This window comes from Pan paniscus, chromosome 20 (assembly GCF_029289425.2).
Source record: "Pan paniscus chromosome 20, NHGRI_mPanPan1-v2.0_pri, whole genome shotgun sequence".
Lineage (NCBI taxonomy): Eukaryota > Metazoa > Chordata > Mammalia > Primates > Hominidae > Pan > Pan paniscus.
Window position 1 is genome coordinate 59,001,540 of NC_073269.2, and position 21,121 is coordinate 59,022,660.

The 21,121-nt window shown below is 44.1% G+C and overlaps 3 protein-coding genes across 7 annotated transcripts in view; all 3 read right to left on the reverse strand.

Moving 5' to 3' along the window:
• LOC100977156 (zinc finger protein 816) overlaps positions 1 to 21,121 on the reverse strand; it is a 72,160-nt gene that overhangs the window by 6,141 nt on the left and 44,898 nt on the right. For 2 of the 5 annotated variants that reach the window (XM_034944541.3, XM_034944540.3), the window contains exon 2: positions 258 to 335. In XM_034944541.3, coding sequence (XP_034800432.2) covers positions 258 to 320 — 63 coding nt within the window. In that variant the 5' untranslated portion in view covers positions 321 to 335. Of the gene's footprint in view, positions 1 to 257; positions 336 to 4,290; positions 4,442 to 6,944; positions 7,113 to 21,121 lie in introns of those variants that run through there. The other 3 variants (XM_063600604.1, XM_034944539.3, XM_024926658.4) reach the window with 3 other exon arrangements.
• Positions 7,999 to 13,596, reverse strand: LOC112437895 (large ribosomal subunit protein eL39-like). Its single transcript, XM_034944566.3, has one exon. The coding sequence runs from the start codon at positions 11,075 to 11,077 to the stop codon at positions 10,859 to 10,861; it is 219 nt and encodes a 72-aa protein (XP_034800457.1). The 5' UTR covers positions 11,078 to 13,596; the 3' UTR covers positions 7,999 to 10,858.
• Positions 13,744 to 21,121, reverse strand: part of LOC100975466 (zinc finger protein 701) — a 52,438-nt gene continuing 45,060 nt past the window's right edge. The window contains 1 exon segment of the mRNA XM_014342832.4: positions 13,744 to 15,086. Coding sequence (XP_014198318.4) covers positions 13,744 to 15,086 — 1,343 coding nt within the window.

Genomic DNA, 21,121 nt, shown 5'->3' on the forward strand with positions numbered 1-21,121 from the left:
TCACACCCCGTCTCCATCCATGTCTGGTGTGAGCCCTTCCCAGGACCATGCCCAGTGGAGCCTCTTCCCAAGCTCATGTCACTAGGTTATAGGAGATGGAATTTAAGTGAAGATGAGAGGGACTGAGAAAAGGCACGGGTGAATGCAAGCAAACGTGTGATGTAGAACGCTTCACACTCAGAGAAGATTGGCTACTACAATACCTGGCACTTCAGAAAGGAAAGAGACAGAAGAATCCACCAAGGAATATCACTTACCTGAGGAAGAGCCATCCCTGGCTCCTTTTCTTTGCTCTTCTTGGTGGCTTCCTCTTGTAACATGAGTCTTTGGAAATCCTGTATGTTAAAAAAGCAAGAGATTTAATATTTAGAAACCATAGACTCCTTTCATGTGACAAAACACACACACAGGGGAGACCTCACCCAAGAGAAAGATGGTCCTCTGCTACCCACTGCACCAGAGACCATGCAGAGATAAGAAAGTTCCACAGGAAGACCTACAAGTGTAATTTTGACCCATTTTCAGATCTTGCTCCCCTCCTGGAAAAGTCCACACACACGCTGCAGCAGGACACAGATCTTCAGGGCACAGATCTGGCCCTAACCAAACTCCATGCAGAGCACAGCCCCCTCACCTCCCTGTGGATCACAGGCTGATCTCAGCTCTCAACATGGAGGAAACTTCCTTGATGTTTAATGCTGGACACAGATAAGAATCACCAGTGCCATTGTAAGTATTATTGAGTGTGGGTCCCATCCTATTATAATAGCAATCTGATAAAACAGCATGCCTGTAATCCCAGCATTTTGGGAGGCCGATGCAGCTGGATCCCTTCAGCTCTGGGGTTGGACACCAGCCTGAGCAACATGGCGAAAGCCCATCTCTACGAAGAACACAAAAATTAGCGTGGTGTGGTGGCACGCGGCTGTGGTCCCAGCTACTCTGGAGGCTGAGGTAGGAAGCAGACCACCACTTCTCCTGCTGCCTTCCTCCCTCCCCCTTGCCTAGTTTATAAGACAGGAGGAAAGGAAGAAAGCAAAAAGTTAGAAAGAAACAGAAGTAAGATAAATAGCCAGACGACCTTGGCGCCACCACCTGGCCCCGGTGGTTAAAAATAATAATAATAATAATAATAATAATAATAATAATAATAATAATACCAACCCCTGACCTAAACTACTTATGTTATCTGTAAATTCTAGACATTGCATGAAGAAGCATTGCAAAAGTTTCTGTTCTGTTAGCTGATGCACGTAGTGTCAAGTCACGTTCCCCACGCTTGCTCGATCTATCATGACCCTTTCACGTGGACCCCTTAGAGTTGTAAGCCCTTAAAAGGGCCAGGAATTTCTTTTTCAGGGAGCTCAGTTCTTGAGATGTGAGTCCTCTGATGCTCCGGGCCAAATAAAGCCACTTCCTTCTTTAATCCGTTGTCTGAGAGGTACTGTCTGCGGCTCGTCATGCTACATTTCTTGGTTCCCTGACTTGGAAGCGAGGTGATTAACAGAAGGTCGAGGCAACCCCTTAGGTGACTTAGGCCTGCCCTGTGGAGCATCCCTGCTGGGTACTCCAGCCAGCTTGGGCGACATGGATTCTGAGAGTGCTACCAGGTAGGCATGTGCCCCAGAAAGATACTTAGCCTGGCCACCCGAACTTGCAGCGTAACCAGTGCGCTTACTGTAATGAAATAGGATATTAGAAGGACAAGTGCCCTCAGCTAAAAGGACAACAAGGTGGCTCAGAGCAGGAGGCCCCAGAAGGAGCCCTGTTCAATATAGCAGAAGAGTTACTGAACTGAGGAGGACCGGGCTCAACTGCCCCCAAAGAGCCCATGGTCAAGATGATAGTTAGGGGCAAAGACATTGATTTTCGTATTGATACCAGTGCTGAACATTCAGTAGTAACCGCCCCGGTTGCCCCCTTTTCCAAAAAGACTATTGTTATAATCGGAGCCATGGGAGTTTTGTCAAAGCAAGCTTTCTGTTGCCCCAGACTTGTACTGCAGGAAGACATAAAGTGATTCACCAGTTCTTGTACATGCCTGACTTGAAAGGACTTGAAAGGACTTGCTTAGCGAGCTGAGAGCCACCGTCTCTTCTACAGAGCACAGCTCTTTACAGCTAAGGTTACCCAGAACGGGAGTCATTATGGCCCTTACAGTCCCCCAGGAAGAGGAATGGAGACTTCTTTTAACTGAGCCAGGCCAAGAGATAAGACCAACTCTGGCTAAGCGGTGGCCAAGGGTGTAGACAGAAGACAACCCTCCAGGGATGGCAGTTAACCAAGCCCTGGTACTTATAGAAGTTAAGCGTAGGGCCCAGCCAGCCAGGCAAAAACAGTACCCGGTCCCCAGAGAAGATCTTGAAAGTATCCAGGTCCATCTCAAGAGCCTGAGAGCCTTTAGAATTACAGTCCCTTGTCAGTCTCCCTGGAACACTCCCCTCCTGCCTGTTCCCAAGCCAGGGACCAATGACTACAGGCCGGTACAGGACTTGCGCTTAGCCAATCAAGCTACAGTGACTTTACATCCAACAGTACCTAACCCGTACACGTTAAGGTTGCTGCCAGCTGAGGACAGCTGGTTCTCTGGCTTAGACCTGAAAGACACTTTCTTTAGCATTAGACTAGCCCCTGAGAGCCAGAAGCTGTTTGCTTTTCAGTAGGAAGATCTGGGGTCAGGTGTCACTGCTCAGTACTCTTGGACCCGGCTTCTGCAAGGGTTCAAGAACTCCCCCACCATCTTCAGGGAAGCACTGGCTCGGGACCTCCAGAAGTTTCCCGCCAGAGACCTAGGCTGCGCATTGCTCCAGTACGTCGATGACCTTCTGTTAGGACACCCCATGGCAGTTGAGTGTGCCAAGGGAAAGGATGCCCTACTCTGGCCCTTGGAGGACTGTAGGTATAAGTTGTCCAAGAAGAAAGCCCAGATCTGCTGACAGCAGGTACATTACCTAGGATTTACTATCCAACAGGGGGAGCACAGCCTGGGATCAGAAGGAAAGCAGGCTTTTTGCAACCTACTGAAGCCTAAGACCAGAAAGCAGGTGAAAGAATTCTTAGGTGCTGTGAGGTTCTGCAGACCGTGGATCCCAAACTTTGTAGTACTGGCCAAGCCTCTGTATGGAGTCACAAAGGGGCAGGACCAGGAACCTTTTGAACGGAGATCCCAACAACAGCAAGCCTTTCATGAGTTAAAAGAAAATCTTATGTCAGCCCCAGCCCTGGGGTTACCTGACCTGACAAAGCCTTTTACGCTGTATGTTTCTGAGAGAGAAAATATGGCAGTTAGAGTTTTGATCCAAACTGTGGGGCCCTGGCCGAGGCCAGTGGCCTGCCTCTGTAAGAAACTAAATGGGGTTTCTAAAGGTTAGCCCTCATGTTTGAGGGCCTTGGCAGCAACTGCCCTGCTGGCAGAAGAAGCAGATAAACTAACTCTTAGGCAAAACCTGAACATAAAGGCCCCCCATGCTGTGGTGACTTTAATGAATACCAAAAGACATCATTGGCTAACGAATGCTAGACTAAACAAGTACCAAAGCTTGCTCTGTGAAAATCCCCACATAACCATTGAAGTTTGTAACACCCTGAACCCCGCCACCTTACTCCCGGTATCAGACAGCCCTGTTGAGCATAACTGTGTAGAGGTGTTGGACTCAGTTTACTTTAGCAGGCCTGACCTTTGAGACCAGCCTTGGGCATCAGTAGACTGGGAGCTATACGTGGACAGGAGCAGCTTCAACAGCCCACAAGGAGAGAGATGTGCAGGATATGCGGTAGTAACCCTGGACACTGCCATTGATGCCAGATCGTTGTCCCAGGGCACTTCAGCCCAGAAAGCCGAGCTCATTGCTTTAATTCAGGCCTTAGAACTCAGTGAAGGTAAGACTGAAAATATTCACACTGAGTCTCAGTATGCCTTTTTAACCCTCCAAGTGCATAAAGCATTATATAAAGAAAAGGGCCTGTTGAACTCTGGAGAAAAAGACATAAAATATCAGCAAGAAATCTTGCAATTATTAGAAGCAGCATAGAAACCCCACAATGTGGCAGTCATGCACTGCAGAGGACACCAGCGAGCTTCCACCTCGGTTGCCTTAGGGAACTCCAGAGCTGACTCAGAAGCTCGAAAAGCAACATAAACACCCTACTGGGCATCAGTCACAGCCCCGCTGCTCCCTCAAGCACCTGACCTTGTACCTACTTATTCTAAAGAAGAAAAAGACTTTCTCCAGGCAGAGGGAAGACAGGTGATGGAAGAAGGAAGGATCCGGTCACCAAATAGGACAGTACCTGTGCCACAGCTGCTAGGAGCCACAGTTGTACTGGAGGTGCATGAAACCACCCATCTAGGTCAGGAGTCACTTGAACAGTTGTTAGGCTGGTACTTCTACAGCTCACAATTGTCAGCCCTCGCCAAAACCGTGGCACAGCGGTGTGTTACCTGCCGACAGCACAATGCGAGGCAGGGTTCAGCCATTCTGCCCGGCATACAAGCTTATGAAGCAGCCCCCTTTGAAGATCTCCAGGTGGACTTCACAGAAATGCCAAAGTGTAGAAGTAACAAGTATTTACTAGTTCTCGTGTGTACCTACTCTAGGTAGGTGGAGGCTTATCCCACACGAACTGAGAAAGCTCACGTGCTTCTTCGAGATCTTATTCCTAGATTTGGATGGCCCTTACGAATCAGTTCAGATAACGGGCTGGAGTTTGTGGCTGACTTAGTACAGAAGACAGCAAAGGTATTAAAGATCACATGGAAACTGCATGCTGCCTTCTGACCTCAGAGTTCTGGAAAGGTGGAGCGAATAAATCGGACTATCAAAAATAGCTTAAGGCCTTAGGAAAAATTACACAAATGATTTCAGCCCAGGTAAATGAGAGATGCCCCATTAGCTTATTCTCCCCAGTTCACTCTTTCTCCCCAGGTGATTGAGTGTGGATCAAGGACTGGAACGTAGCCCCTGTGTGCCCCCAGTGGAAAGTACCCCAGACCGTCATCCTGACCACTCCCACCGCTGTGAAGGTAGAAGGAATCCCGGCCTGGATCCACCACAGCCATATAAAACCTGCAGCGCCTGAAACCTGGGAGGCAAGACCAAGCCCAGATAACCCCTGCAAAGTGACCGTGAAGAAGACGACAAGCCCTGCTCCAGTCACACCCGGAAGCTGACTGGCCCGACGCACAGTCGAAGCATGAGGAAGCTCATCGTGGGACTCATTTTTCTTAAATTTTAGACTTGTACAGTAAAGGCTTCAACTGACCTTCCTCAAACTAAGGACTGTTCCCAGTGTATTCATCAGGTCACTGAGATAGGACAGCAAATTAAAACAATCTTTCTGTTCTATAGTTATTATGAATGTACAGGCACGTTAAAAGGATCTTATTTGTATAATTCCACTCAGTACAAGGTACGTAGCCCAGGAAATGACAAACCTACTATGTGTTATAACCCATCTAAGCCCCCTGCAACCACCGTTTTTCAAATAAGATTAAGAACTGGTCCTTTCCTAGGTGACACAAGTAAAATAATAACTAGAACAGAAGAAAAAAGAATCCCCAAACAAGAAACTTTAAATTTGATGCTTGTGCAGCCATTAATAGTAACAAGCTCAGATTAAGATGTGGATCTCTTGACTAAGAAAGGAGCTGCACAGTAGAAAATAAATGTTTGTCATGAGGCAGAGGTCTGTGAAAATTTGCCTATTGCCCATGTGTTATTTAGGCTACTTAGAAAAAGGACAGAAAAGACCCGGTTCACTTTCAAAAAAAAGAAGCCAACCCCTCCTGTGCTAGCAGTCACCGTAACCCACTAGAACTAATAATCACTAATTCCCTAGACCCCCGTTAGAAAAAAAGAGAAGGTGTAACCCTGAGGGTCAATAGGACAAGGGTAACCCCCCAAGTTGCCATTTTAGTGTTTCAAGCCTTTTATAATGAGCTAAATCTGCCAGCACCAGAGCTTCCAAAAAAGACAAGGAACTTGTTTCTCCAGTTAACGGAAAATGTAGCTCATTCCCTCAATGTTACTTCTTGTTATGGACGTGGAGGAACTACGGTCGGAGACCGATGGCCTTAGGAAGCCCGAGAGTTGGTGCCCACTGATCCAGTTCCTCACACAATTCCAGTTCAGAAGGCCCAAACTAGCAACTTCTAGGTCCTAAAAACCTCAGTTATTAGACAATACTACGTAGCTAAGGAAAGAAAAAACTTCACCATCCCCGTAAGGAAGCTCAATTGTTTAGGATAGAAGTTGTATACAACAGCACAACAGGGACAGTCACTTGGTGAGGCTTAAACCACACTGAAAAGAACTCATTAAGTAAATTTTCTAAATTACAGACTGCCTAGGCTCATCCGGAATTTCATTGAGACTGGACGGCCCCCGCTGGACTATACTAGTCCAGGCACAGAGACTATACTATACTATACTAGTCCAGGCACAGGCTATACTAGTCTGTAGGCACAGAGACCCATCTCCAACAACAAAGAAGAAAAGTTAAAATCTGGGTCCTGGCTCTGGGAATCTAAGGCCGATTAATGTGAACTTTGCAAAACTAGAGCAAAAGGAATAACCCCATCTCCCCACCCGTAGTAACAAAGGATCAAAGGGTACTCTCCCTGTAGCCCTCCCACTTCCACCACGTCTCAGATGGAAAGGGAAAGAGCCCAGGAGTGGCCACAAAGCACCGGCCACCCTGGGGCTGCGGGGCTGCAACGCTGCGCTCCAGGGGCCGACTAGAGCGAGGCTGGGAAGCGCTCTTGCCCAGGGCGAGAACCCAGCTCGGGGTGAGGACGTGAAACAGCGCGAGGCGGGAGGACGGGTCGGGAAGGGTTTTGCGAAGGAAAGTTTGGCGACAGGAGGTGTCTGCACGGCCCCACTGCAGAAAGACCGGGGACGGGACCAGCCTCAGGGCGACTTTAAACTCAAAAGGAAGCGACTCACGGACTCTCACCCGGACGTTTCAATTTGCTCTGGGTTGAGAAAAGAGGGGCCGGAATTTGCAGGTCTGTGGGGACCCCACGTCCCCTATATAGCAGCACCAGAGAACTAGGAAACGCACACGCCGCGGTGCAACTTTCAGTCCACGCCATCCGCTTCCGGGTCTGTGCCAATCGGCGCAGGACGGAAGCGGGACCTGGGCCAGATCCCCGAAGAGCTGGGCGGGGCCTGGGCGAGGCCGGGGCGGGGTGCAAAGGACAAGGGCCTGGCGCGGGAGAGAAGAGTCTTGGGCTGTGAGGAGTCCGCGGGGGCGGGAAAGGGGCGGGGCCTGAGCTTTTCTCCATCTCGCTCTCCGGGCCTCTGTTTTCAAGGTTTTAGAGGTGACACCCGCCAGTGAGGCGGGAGCAGCTCAGCAGTCAGGGAAATAGTACCTCCCTGAGAAGTCGCCGTGTGGCGGTAATTGGATCCGGGAAAGTTCCTTGCTATTGAAATTTATTTTAGCAATTTAATTCCAAAGCCTGGAAGTTGTCTAGGGCAGGAATGCAAACTAGAACGCGAAATGCAAAGCCTTGCCTGAGCGAAAGGTAGAATTTCATGCTGACGGTCCACAGAACAGAATAGAAATCCTCTCCCTTTCAATTCTCCATTCACTGGAGTGGGAGAGCCCACACTGTGCTCAGCTCCTGAGACTTCCCTAGGGCCACCGTCTGGGGTGTGGAGCAGAGGGCTCAGGCTAGGGAGGAGTGAGGTCACCACCTGCTGCTTAAACACAGCAGGGATGCGGGCGGGGTGGCAGGAGTCTGGGGTCCCAGCTACTCAGGAAGCAGGGGCGAGAGGATCGCTGAGCCTGGAGTTCCAGGCCAGCCTGGGCGACAAAGTAAGACCCTCTACCCCAGAGCTCCCTCCTCCGTCTCAATAAACAAAAAAGTGATATAAAAAAAGCACTGACATTGTAACAGTGCATATAAGTTGCCCAGTTGTTTCTTACGTTTGTTATTTCATGCTGCGCTTAAAATGAGTTATTTTTGTCGTGGAAAAGACTCAAACTGTAAAATATCTTAAGAGATTTATTCTAAGCTAAATGTGAATGACCCTCAGGAGGTCCTGAGAACATGTGTCCGAGGTGATGGGGAACAGCTTGTTCTTAGACATTTTAGGGAGGCATTAGACATCAATCAAATACATTTAAGAAATACGCTGCTTTGGTTCAGAAAGGAGGGGCTACAGGTAAATTGAAACATTTTCTGATTGACAATTGGTTGAGTTTGTCTAAATACCTGGGATCAACGGAGAGGAAATGTTCACGTTAAGGTAAAAGATTGTGGAGACCAAGGTTGTTTTCGAGTCTTCTATTGGCTGCCCTTAGAGATAATAGATGATAAGTGTTTTCTATTCAGACCTTTAAACAGTGCGAGATTCTTACTTAATCTCTTCAGGATTGGTAGGGCCTAGAAGAAAAAGATCTAGCTATGTTAACAGAGATTCTTTACAGATGCACATGTACCCCTCACAAAGAGCAGCTTCGCAGGACCATTTCAAAACATGGCACAGAAACATGTTTTGGGGTAAAATATTTTGACTTTCTTCTTTGTCACGTTATTCCAGAGTCAGACTGGAAAGTAAGACAGGATATATACGACTAAATAAAACCCATCTGATGAGTATTTATGGTTTGTAGGGCATGACTCCCCAGACCCTTTAGATAGGAATTTGGGCAAGATAAAAAAATTAGACCTTGGTCCTCATTCTCAAATTTTTTTTTTTTTTACATAATTCCTAAGTGTATTGTAATATCAAATTCCCTTTACGTGCCTTCTGAAAATAAGTAGAAAATGTACTTTTTATCTTCAAGTTGTAATTTTTTTTTCCCTAGAAACAGGACCTAGTTCTGTCACCCAGGATGGAATGCAGTGGTGGGAACACTGCCCACTGCAACCTCAACCTCTGGGGCTCAAGCAATCCTTCCGCCTCACCTCCCAACTAGCTGGGGCCACGGGCCCTCACCACCAGGCCTTGCTAATTTTTAAATATTTTGTAGAGTCGGGGGTCCACTATGATGCTTAGGCTGGCCTTGAACTCCTGTACTCAAACAATCCTCCCACCTTAGCTTCCCAAAGTGTTGGGATTAAAGGCGAGCTACCACACCCATCCAATTGTAATCTATTTTGGGTGTTTTCTTTGTTGTTCTTTCCTAAGTGTTCTATCAGGTGTGAATAACAAAGGCTGTAAAATAGGCAGTCTTCAAACATTGGGATTTATTTTCATATAGAGAATAATTATGAGATATTACTAAGGATACATTGCAGTCAGGTTATTCTGTTTTACGTGGGCTCTAAAGAAAATATAACTAAATTACAAAATTGGCTGGGTGTGGTGGCTCACACCTGTAATCCCAGCACTTTGGCAGGCCTAGGCAAATAGATCACCCTGAGGTCAGGAGTTTGAGATCAGCCTGGCCAACACAGTGAAACCCCATCTGTACTAAAAATACAAAAATTAGCTGGGCATGGTGGCATGCGCCTGTAATCCCAGCTACTCAAGAGGTTGAGGCAGGAGAATTGCTTGAGCCCAGGCAGCAGAGGTTGCAGTGAGTTGAGATCTCACCATTGCACTCCAGCCTGGTCAACAGAGTGAGACTGCATCTCAAAAAAAGAAAAAAAAATTATAAACTTTTAAATCACCGCATTTCTGCATGCAATAATTTTTTGGCAATATCTGTAAGTTAATATGTACTATGAACTATATTTTTCACTCACATCCCTAGTTATCAAAGGTTTCATTTATCAAACACTAGTAATTAGCTAAAACATAATTACGTTTAGGAAGAAATTAGCATATCTAAAATATTAGCAAGTTTAAAAAAGCATAATGTGGCCAGGCATGGTGGTTTGTGCATGTAATTCCAGCATGATGGGAGGCCGAAGCAGAAAGATAGCTAGTGGCCAAAAGTTGGAGACCAGCCCAGGCAACATGGTGAAAACTCATCTTTATATTTTAAATATTTATGTATCTGTGTATTCATTTATTCATCTTTGAGATGGAGTTTCATTCTTATTGCTTAGGCTGGAGTGAAATGGTGTGGTCTCGGCTCACCACAACCTCTGTCTCCTGGGTTCACGTGACTCTCCTGCCTCAGCCTCCCGAGTAGCAGGTATTACAGGCATATGCCACCATGCCTGACTAATTTTCTATTTTTACTAGAGATGGGGTACCTCCATGTTAGTCAGGCTGGTCTCGAACTCCCGACCTCAGGCGATCCACCCACCGTGGCCTCCCAAAGTGCTGGGATTAGAGGCCTGAGCCACCATACCCAGCCTCTATGTAGCTTTGTAAAAAATCCTTGTAGCTGTCTCTTTTAGGAATAAAATGGGAGGCAGGTTTGTCTGACACAGTTCCCAGCCTGACTTTTCTCTTTGGCTTAGTAATTTTTAAGCTTCTTTCACAACCTTCTGACAGACATAATGCTTTGCCACACTGATATTGGTTTATATAGATTTTCCAAAACAGTAAAGTCCAAGGGTCTATCATGAACTGGGTTAGCGGAGGCGAGAAGATTCCCAGAAGACTCCTGATCTCAAGCAATCCTCCCACCTCTGCCTCCCAATGTGTGAGGACCACAGGTGTGATCCACTGAACCCAGTGGAGTCTCCATCTTAAAAAAAACCAAAAAGCAATACAGGAATTAAGGTACTCTATGGAATTACATCATTTGACTTTTTTTTGAAATGAAAAGCCTCACATATTTATTACTGAACCCAGCCAACCAACGTGTTCCTAACAGATTCAGAGAGAAAAAATATATTCCCAATAAAACATGTCCAACTCTCCAGATAATGGTGACATTTTCTGCTTGATATGGTAACGTGATTGTAATGCTCAGACAGCATAAATATGTGTGCCATCTCATGTACAATTCCTTATAGACCCTGATTGGTTCTTCTCCAATGTCTCCTTTTAAAGTTGTACCTGATTTTATTACCAGTTTTCATCTGAATCCACTGGGGAATGGAACGATTTTGCTTTTTTTTCTTGGCCAGGAATCGCTTAATCCTGATAGTCTTATGAGAAGATCTGGTGAGAAGCAGAGTCAAGTACACACCATGATGGTGGAGAAAGGAAGAGAAGGGGCTTGACATCTGTTTTTTTTTGAGAGAAAGTTTCACTCTTGTTGCCCAGGCTGGAGTGCAATGGCACTATCTCGATTCACTGCAACTTTCACCTCCTGGGTTCAAGCGATTCTCCCACCTCAGCCTCCCAAGGAGCTGGGATTACAGGTGTCTGCGACCATACCTAGCTAATTTTTGTATTTTTAATAGAGATGGCACTTCACCACGTTAACCAGCCTGTTCTCAACCTCCTGACTATTGTTTCTGCTGTTAGCTGTCAGTCCTCTTCATCGCGGCACAAACAAGATTATTGTTTTTCTCTGAAACTGATGTGGATGGTCTGCCTGCTGCTCCACGTGTAACCTTCAACATTGTCTTCTCCCAACTCAAAATTAGTTATCCATTTACAAACTGTTGATTTCTTTTGGGCATCGTCCCCATAACCTTTTCATAAAGCATCAATGATATCATAATTCATCTACCCAAACTTTACCATAAGTATTCTTTTTTTGAGACATGCTGGAGTGCAGTGGCAAGATCACAGCTCACTGCAGCCTCGACCTCCCAGGTTCGTGCCATCCTCACGCTGCAGACTCCACAGTACCTGGCCCTGCAGTCAGGTGCCACCATGCCCAGCGAATTTCTGTATTTTTTGTATAGAAGGGGTTTTCACCATGTTGCCCAGGCTGGTCCTGAATGCCTGGGCTCACGTGACCCACCTGTCTTGGCCTCTGAAATTGCTGGAATTTCAGACCTGAGACACTGCAACTGTTCTCATCAAAAATTTTATTTTTCTTCTTGTTTCAATTTTAGCAGAATTTATATTCCTTTGATACAGTCTCTTTTCAAACTCATGTCTTATCCTTCTCAGTGCCTCAAACTAGAGCCTGTTCAGACATGTTATAACAGATTTGTATCAGTTTATTTTGGTGCAAAAACTGTGAAATTCACGGACAATTTTCCCATAATATGTATTTTTCCATGAGCTTCTTGAAGACCACTTGTACTAGAATACTGTATTCAAGAGGATATATAAAAGGATTGTAGATATGCGAGTGCCATTTACTTCTGACATGCAAGGATGGTTCAACATATTCAAGCAAATCAATGTGATATACCACTTGAACAGAATGAAAGATGAAAACCACATCATCTCAACAGATGGAGAAAAATCATTTCACAAAATTCAACATCTGATCATCATAGAAATCTTAAACAAAATAGATAGAGAAGGAAATTTACCTCACCAATAGAAAGACCATTGATGAAATGACCAATGTGGAGATAACCAAGCAGGGAAAAGGGAATCCTTTTCCTGTAGGATCTCACATGATGCAAGAACGTTCTCACTTTTTCTATTCAATAAATACTGGAAGTCCTAGCCAGAGCAATGAACTAGCAAAAGAAATGAAATGCCTCAAAATCAGAAAAAGTAAAATTATATTTTTTGTAGATGACATGATCTTCTGTGTAGAAAATCACAAAGAGTCAACCAAAATACTACTGCGACTAATAAACACATCAGTAGATTTGCACAATACAATATCAGCACCAAAAATTCGTTGAATTTTCATACATTAACAATAAACAATTTTAAATGAAAATTTAAAAACACTTCCATTTGCTAGAGAATTTAAAGTAAGAAATAGGAATAAACGGAAAGAAGTGAGAAATTCATACATTGAAATCTACAAACATTGATCAAAATGATTAAAAACATATATAAAGATATAACCCATATTATGTTTTGGAAAAATTAATACTGTTAAATGATTACATAACCCAATGTGATTTAGATTCAACACAATACCCATAAAAATCTCTATCAGTTTTTGTTGAAGAAACAAAAAACAGACTGGGAAAAGTGCTCACCTCTGTTGGCCAGGCTGCTCTCAAACTCCTGATCTCAAGTGATCTACCTGTCTTGGCCTCCCAAAGTACTGGGATTACAGGTGTGAGCCACCGCACCTGGCCTAATCCTCTTAACATAAACACTTTAATCTCAATTAATACTTGAACTCAATGTTAAGTCAACTCAAACTCAACTCAATGCTGATTTGAATCTAACGTCAATTAGTGCTTGATGGTTTGCTATACTCATTGCATTTGGAATTATTACCTCAAAAATGAATTTTCTGATGTCCTGCAAGGAGTGACCTCAGACTAAAGATCTTGCCACACATATGACTTTTGTAAGATCTCTGTCTAGTATGGATTCTCTGATGTGTAATGAGGCATGAACCTGAAATAAAGGCTTTGACACAATTGTCACACTTGTGAGGTTTCTTTCTTGTATGAATTCACCTATGCTTTGCATAAGATGAAGCTTGACTGAAGACCTTGCCACAATCATCACATTTGTAAGGTTTCTCTCCAGTATGAGTTCGCTGATAAACTGCAAGGTATGAATGAAGTCTGAAAAATTTGCCACATTTGTAACACTTGTAAGTTCTCACTTCATTATGGATTCTAGAATAATTTGCAATGGTTGTAGCATTGCTGAGGACTTTGTGACAATCATTACATTAGTAAAGTTTCCCTATGACATGAATTGCTTGATGGTGAATAAGTGTTGACTGACCACTGAAGGCTCTGTCACACTCATTACACTTGCACGGTTTCTCTCCAGTGTGAATTCTAGTATGCTGTGCCAGGTGGGAATCACACCTGAATGCCTTGTCACAAACCTTACATTTCTATGGTTTCTCTCCAGTATGAACTCTCCTATGTATTTCAAGGCATGAATTGAAATTGAAAACTTTGTCACATTCTTCACATTTGTAAAGTTTTTCTCCAGTATGAACTCTATGATGATGTTCAAGGTTTGATTTTCAATTAAAAACCTTGCCACATTCATTACACTTGTAAGGTTTCTCTCCAGTATGAAGTCTATGATGACATGCAAGGTTTGATTTGTGATTAAAAACCTTGCCACATTCATTACACTTGTAACATTTCTCTCCAGTATGAATGACCTTATGCATTACAAGAGATGAATTTTGAACAAAGGTCTTGCCACACTCATTACACTTGTAAGGTTTCTCTCCAGGGTGAATTATAATATGCTGTGCCAGGTGTGAATCACATCCAAAAGCCTTGTCACAAACCTTACATTTATATGGTTTCTCTCCAGTATGAATTCTCCTATGTCTTTCAAGGTGTGATTAGCGACTAAAAACTTTGTCACATTCTTCACATTTGTAAGGTTTCTCTCCAGTATGAAGTCTATGATGACTTGCAAGATATGCTTTTTGATTAAAAACCTTGCCACATTCATTACACTTGTGAGGTTTCTCTCCAGTATGAATTGCCTTGTGAATTACAAGGGATGACTTGTAACTGAAGGTCTTGCCACACTGATTACACTTGTAAGGTTTCTCACCAGTGTGACATCTACGATGGTATGCAAGGTATCGCTTCTGATTAAAGACCTTGCCACATATATCACATTTATATTTTTTCTCTCCTGAATGGATTATCTGACATTTTTTTAACAGTGAGCTACAATTAAAGGCTTTGCCACTCTCATTACATTGGACAGATTTTTCTCTCATGTGTACTTCCTGTTTTTGTGTGAGTAATGAAGAATGGAGGAAATTATTCCCATACTTATTAGAAATATGGGTTTTAGGAATACAAGAAATTCTTTGGGATGCTGAAACTGAGGAAGCATCATTGACAGACTTCTCAACTTGACTATCAATTTTCCCTTTGCTCTGCAATATATGCAGTTCAGGCAGATGTGAATGAAAGCTTGATCCAAGCTGATCTTTAATAGGCTTGTTTCCAGCATGCCTTTGATCATATCAGTCTGTATTACCCGTCACCTTTTTTATTTCTGTCATGAGTGCTTCATGGCCATTTCTTTCATCTTCTTGCCACTGAAACTCAAAGTCCTGAAAATCTTTCTCAATTTCCTGGAAGGAAAAATCTCCAGTGTGATGACTTGCTTGTCTTTGCAATGTCTCTGTGTGGAACACTTCTGTATTGCCTTGCCCTCTTGATGAGAACTTCCTTGTCATGCATTTGGAAGAGATAGCTACAAAATATAAACACCAATAGGTTTCCAATTAAGTGCAGATGGTAAATAATACTGAAATGTGTAAATGTGACACAAAAAACAATATTTATTTTGAAATTCCCAAACATGATCTTCAAAGTTTAAGAACACAAAAGGAGTAAGGTTCTTTAATAAATAAAGGGTGATTACAAGTCCTTTAAATCATTTCTACAGAAGCCTATTCCCAATATCATGACGAAACACTGACAGGGCACAAACGTGTGTAAGCCTAAAGTAAGGAGTGTTTTTCCACTGTGACCCTACAGTGTATCACAGTTTGCAAAAAGCATATTACTGTCACATCAAAGAAGGAAAAAATATATATTCTTCATATTTACAGCATATTTAGAGTATACAAATAAATGCTAAAGGACCGGATAACGTACTATATCGGTAAATAATCCACAAAAAGCTCTTGTAAGGATAATCAAAATCAATGGAAATTCTGTAGTGTCAAACAATCATAGCACTGAGAAGATAAGAAAAGAATACAAAAATTAGCCAGGCGTGGAGGCCCATGCCTGTAATCCCGCTACATGAGAGGCTGAGACACAAGAATCACCAAGAGGCAAAGGCTGCAGTGAGTCAATATCGCACCACTGCACTCCAGCCTGGATGACAAAGTGAGACTCCATCTCAAAAAAAAAAAAAAAAAAAAAGGCAGTGCATGGTGGCTCACACCTGTAATTCCAGTACTTTGTTTGGGAGGCAGAGGCAGGCGGATTACCTCAATATGAAAAGTAGCTGGTAGCCAGGCGTGGTGGTGGGCACCTGTAATCCCAGATACCTGAGAGGCTGAGGCAGAAGAATTGCTTGAATCCGAGAGGCAAAGATTGTGGTAAGCTGAAATCGTGCCACTGCACTCCACCCTGGGCGACAGAGTGATACTCCATCCCCCAAAAAAGAAAATGTGAATACCATATTTTTCTGAATAACTGTGAAAAATTTCCTATATCCATGTGGAACAGGCACTTTGTGACTTTTTAAAAAAATGTTTATTAGTTTTATATTTTTGAGGTGGAGTCTTGCTCTGTCACCCAGGCTGGAGTGCAATGGCACGATCTTGGCTCACTGCAACCTTTACCTCCTGGGTTCCAGTGAGTGTCTTGCCTCAGCCTCCTGAGTACCTTGGATTACAGGCAAGCACCAGCATGCCCGGCTAATTTTTGTATTTTTAGTACAGATGGGATTTCACCATGTTGGCCATTTGGGATTACGGGCATAAGCCACTGCACCCAGTGGCACTTTGTGACATTAATGAGTGCAGTGTGTCAGTTATATTGCATGCCACATACTGAATATTCACATGTAAAGTCATAAAATTCAATTAACAAAATATTGTAACCAACGATAAAACAAGAAAATAATATGAACATTTATACAGCCTGCAGAATTGTAAACAATTTCCACTTAAGAAAAAAGCCAAAACTTCTACTTACCACCAGCACACAATATAAGAACTGAATTATATGTTAAGATCACTACCTTCTGATACATGAGGTCAAGAAAATACACAGCATTGCCGGGCGCGGTGGCTCACGCCTGTAATCCCAGCACTTTGGGAGGCCGATACGGGCAGATCATGAGGTCAGGAGATCGAGACCATCTTGGTTAACACGGTGAAACCCCATCTCTACTAAAAATACAAAACGTTAGCCGGGCGTGGTGGCACATGCCTGTAGTCCCAGCTACTCGGGAGGCTGAGGCAAGAGAATGGCGTGGAACCGGGAGGTGGAGCTTGCAGTGAGCAGAGATCGCGCCACTGCACTCCAGCCTGGGCGACAGAGTGAGACTCTCTCTCAAAAAAAAAAAAAAGAAAAAAAAGAAAGTACACAGCATTTAAACGAATAAGAATTGACTAACTGCCAGGCGTGGTGGCGCATGCCTGTAATCCCAGCACTTTGGGAGGCTGAGGCAGGCAGATCACGAGGTCAGGAGTTCGAGACCAGCCTGGCCAACGTGCTGAAACCCCATCTCTATTAAAAATACAAAAAAATTAGCTGGGCATGGCGGAAGGTGCCTGTAATCCCAGCTACTTGGGAGGCTGAGGCAGGAATCGTTTGAATCCAGGAGGTGGAGGTGTCAGTGAGCTGAGATCATGCCACTGCACTCCAGCCTGGGCAACAGGATGAGACTCAAACTACTCAACTACTTCTCAAATAAGCTTTGATAGATGTGGTATTCTCTAACAGGATGTTCCTGCAGATGCAGACTTTGAGAGAATTTAGTCATGGGTGTTGACTACTCATGAATAGGACTAGTGCATTTATAAAAAGAGACATTAAAGAGCTCATTGCCTGTTCCTCTTTCCCCCATGTCAGGACATGGCAGGAAGATGGCTGGGCTAAACCATGAAGAATGCTCTCAGCAGGAACCAATTTGGCTGGCACCTTGCTCTTGGATTTCCCACTTTCCAAATTCATGAGAAATAAATTTCTGTGTCTGAAGCCTCCCAGTTTAAGCTATTTCTTATTTTGTTTGTTTTTGAGACAGTCATGCTCTATCACCCAGGCTGCAATGTAGTGGCACGATTCTCCTGCCTCAAGAGATTCTCCCGCCTCAGCCTGGAGTCTCACTCTGATGCCCAAGCTGGAGTGCAGCGGCACAGTCTCAGCCCACTGCAACCTCTGCCTCCGGGGTTCAAGTGATTCTCCTATCTCAGCCTCCTGAGTACTTGGGATAACAGGCACTTGCCACTGTGCTGAGCTATCTGTTGTATTTTTAGTAGAGATGGCATTTCACTATGTTGGCCAGGCTGGTCTCAAACTCCTGACCTCAAGCGATCCACCCACCTTGGCCTCCCAAAGTGCTGGGGTTAGAAGCATGAGACACCAGGGCCGACCAGTCTAAGCTGTTTTTGATAGGACAGTGAAATGCCTGAGACAGGAAAAGGAGCATCTCATCATCAGCCTCACAGAAGACTTATAAATCTTATTAAACAAAGGAAGTTAACAGTCTGTACTGTAAAACTTGCAATACTTGAAGCCATCTAATACCACTAACAAGTTTTCAAAACCTTAAGGCAAGCAGGGCATGGTGGCTCACGCCTGTAATCCCAGCACTTTGGGAGGCTGAGGTGGGAGGATCACGAGGTCAGGAAATTGAGACCATCCTGCCTAACACGGTGAAACCATGTCTTTACTAAAAAAATACAAAAAATTAGCCGGGTGTGGTGACACGCACCTGTAGTCCCAGCTACTTGGGAGGCTGAGGCAAGAGAATCCCTTAAAATCAGGAGGTGGAGGTTGCAGTGAGCCAAGATCGCATCACTACACTCCAGGCTGGGCGACAGACCCGAGACTCCATCTTGAAATAAAAAAAGAAAGAAAGAAAGAAAAAGAAATGAAAGAAGGCTAAAGAGTAACTCCAACCCACAAATATATATAAAGTTCTCCAGTGAAGGTAAATAAAAGGACAGATAGGCCAGGTGCAGTGGTGCAGCTTATAGCTTGCAGCGAACGCCAAGAATGAAGTACTCAGATAATTCCAGCTGAGTGGGGCGGGGAGCAACCCTTCTGAGAGATTGCCCCCCCAGAATCCGTCCTCCAAGTATTTATTGAAAGGGCTTGTTTAGACCAGTCGCGGTCGCTCACGCCTGTAATCCCAGCACTTTGGGAGGCCAAGGCGGGCGGATCACGAGGTTAGGAGATCGAGACCATCCTGGATAACACAGTGAAACCCCGTCTCTACTAAAAATACAAAAAAATTAGCCAGGCGTGGTGGTGAGCGCCTGTAGTTCCAGCTACTCGGGAGGCTGAGGCAGAAGAATGGCGTGAACCCGGGAAGCGGAGCTTGCAGTGAGCCGAGATCATGCCACTGCACTCCAGCCTGGGCGAGAGCAAGATTCCATCTCAAAAAAAAAAAAAAAAAAAAAAAAAAAAAATGGCTTGTTTAAACTACACTTCAGACAAACAAAAAACATACACCATGGAGCTCTTTGCAGTCGGGTCGTGAGACACTATGGCCTTGTAAAAGCACTCAGACCACATTCACAGGAGACTGTTTCAGCGTTTCTTATCACACATTCTACTCCTTGTCCTGATTTCAGGGTCAAGGAGTTACAGTCTCATACACAAACAACATACACACAGTGCCTCAGTAGTTTTCCATTCCTCAATCTCAAATGCCTTGTACATAAGCTTGATTATGTTGCTGCGCATCCATCAAAGTTGGTTCACACCCGTAATCTCAGCACTTTGGCAGGCCAAGGCAGGTGGATCACCTGAGTTTGGGAGTTCGAGACCAGCTTGACCAACAAGGAGAAACCTTGTTTCTACTAAAAATACAAAATTAGCCGGGCATGATGGTGCATGCCTGTAATCCCAGCTACTCGGGGAGCTGTGGCAAAAGAATCGCTTGAGACTGGGAGGCGGAGGTTGCAGTGAGCTGAGATTGTGTCACTGCACTTCAGCCTGGGTGACAGGAGCAAAACTTTGTCTCAGAAATAAATAAATAAATAAATAGACAGACAGATACAGAAACCTGTATAAGTGTATCTTTTCTTTATAACTCAACTTTTTTTCCAATTACTTAGCAGAAAAAAGCACGAAAAAACACTGTACATATATGTTAATGAAAATGCAACATATACAGAAATAATTCTGACATAAATAACAAAGAGTTCTAGTGGAGAAACAGTAGTCATTGCAGGTTATGGAAATTTTTGTTTGTTTCTTTCTTTGTTTTTTTGAGACGGAGTCTTGCTCTGTCACCCAGGCTGGAGTGTAATGGTGCCATTTCGGCTCCTGCAATCTTTGCCTCTTGAATTCAAAGAATTCAGCCTCTTGAGTAGCTGGGATTACAGGTGCCCACCACCGCACTTCGAATTTTCAGTAGAGACAGAGTTTTGCCATGTTAGCCAGGCTGGTGTTGAATTCCTGACTTCAGGTGATTTGCCCACCTCGGCCTCCCAATGTGCTGAGATTACAGGGGTGAGCCACTGCACCTGGCCAGGTAATGGAAATTTCAAGTTTCATTATTATGCTATAACTTCAAGATGTTTAACATACCTTCAACAATAACCTCCCCCTAAATATCTATACAACACACTTCGGTTCTTCATATTGAAAGGAATGGACACTAACGTGGTTGTTATGTTCACATTGGAATCATGCTTAAACCACTTATATGTTTACTAAAAACTAAAAGACAAAACTATTTAAAATAAAAATAATGGCTGGGCACGGTGGCTCATGCCTGTAATGCCAGTACTTTGGGAAACCGAGACAGGTGGATCACTTGAGATCAGGAGTTCGAGAACATCCTGGCTAATGTGATGAAACCCCGTCTCTACTAAAAACACAAAAATTAGCTGGGCGTGGTGGTGAGCGCCTGTAGTCACAGCTACTCAGAAGCTGGGGCACAAGAATCGTTTGAGCCCAGGAGGTGGAGGCTACGGTTAGAAAGATCGCACCACTGCACTGTAGCCCGAGTGACAGAGTGAGACTTCACCACAAAAAAAAGTAAATAAGAAGAGAGTCAAAACATGTCTACAGAAAAAAAGTAATTAAACACAAAAAGTAGGAAATGAGAAATGAAGAACAACAACAAAAAAAACCTACAAGAAATACAGATAATATGTAACAAAAACGCAACGGTAAGGTCTTCTCCATCAGTAATTATTAAAATGTAAATATTTAACTCTGCACTCAGGAGGCAAAGACTGGCTGAATCAACAGGAACCAACTACATGTTGTCCACAGAAGACTCATATTAGCCCTAAGGACACACATACGCTAAAATTTAAAAAATAAAAACCAATAATTAGGTATGGGGGTTGGGGCCTATAATCCCAGCTACTCAGGAGGCCAAAGAGGATCTCTTGAGCCCAGGAGATCAAGACCAACTTCAACAACACAGCATAAAACTGAAAAATAACCTGGAGAAAGCAGGGAAGGATAGTCTGCTGGTTTACCATTTTTATCCCTGGTACAGACAGCTCCTCTATTTGTGCCCCCCTGGCTTATAGCATAGGCTCCATAGCTACTGAGTCAGTGAATGAATGAGAATGACTG

Bases quoted from the DNA above. Each gene is read 5' to 3' on its own strand.
- LOC112437895 (XM_034944566.3), bottom strand. From the start codon at position 11,077: ATGTCAAGCCCCTTCTCTTCCTTTCTCCACCATCATGGTGTGTACTTG.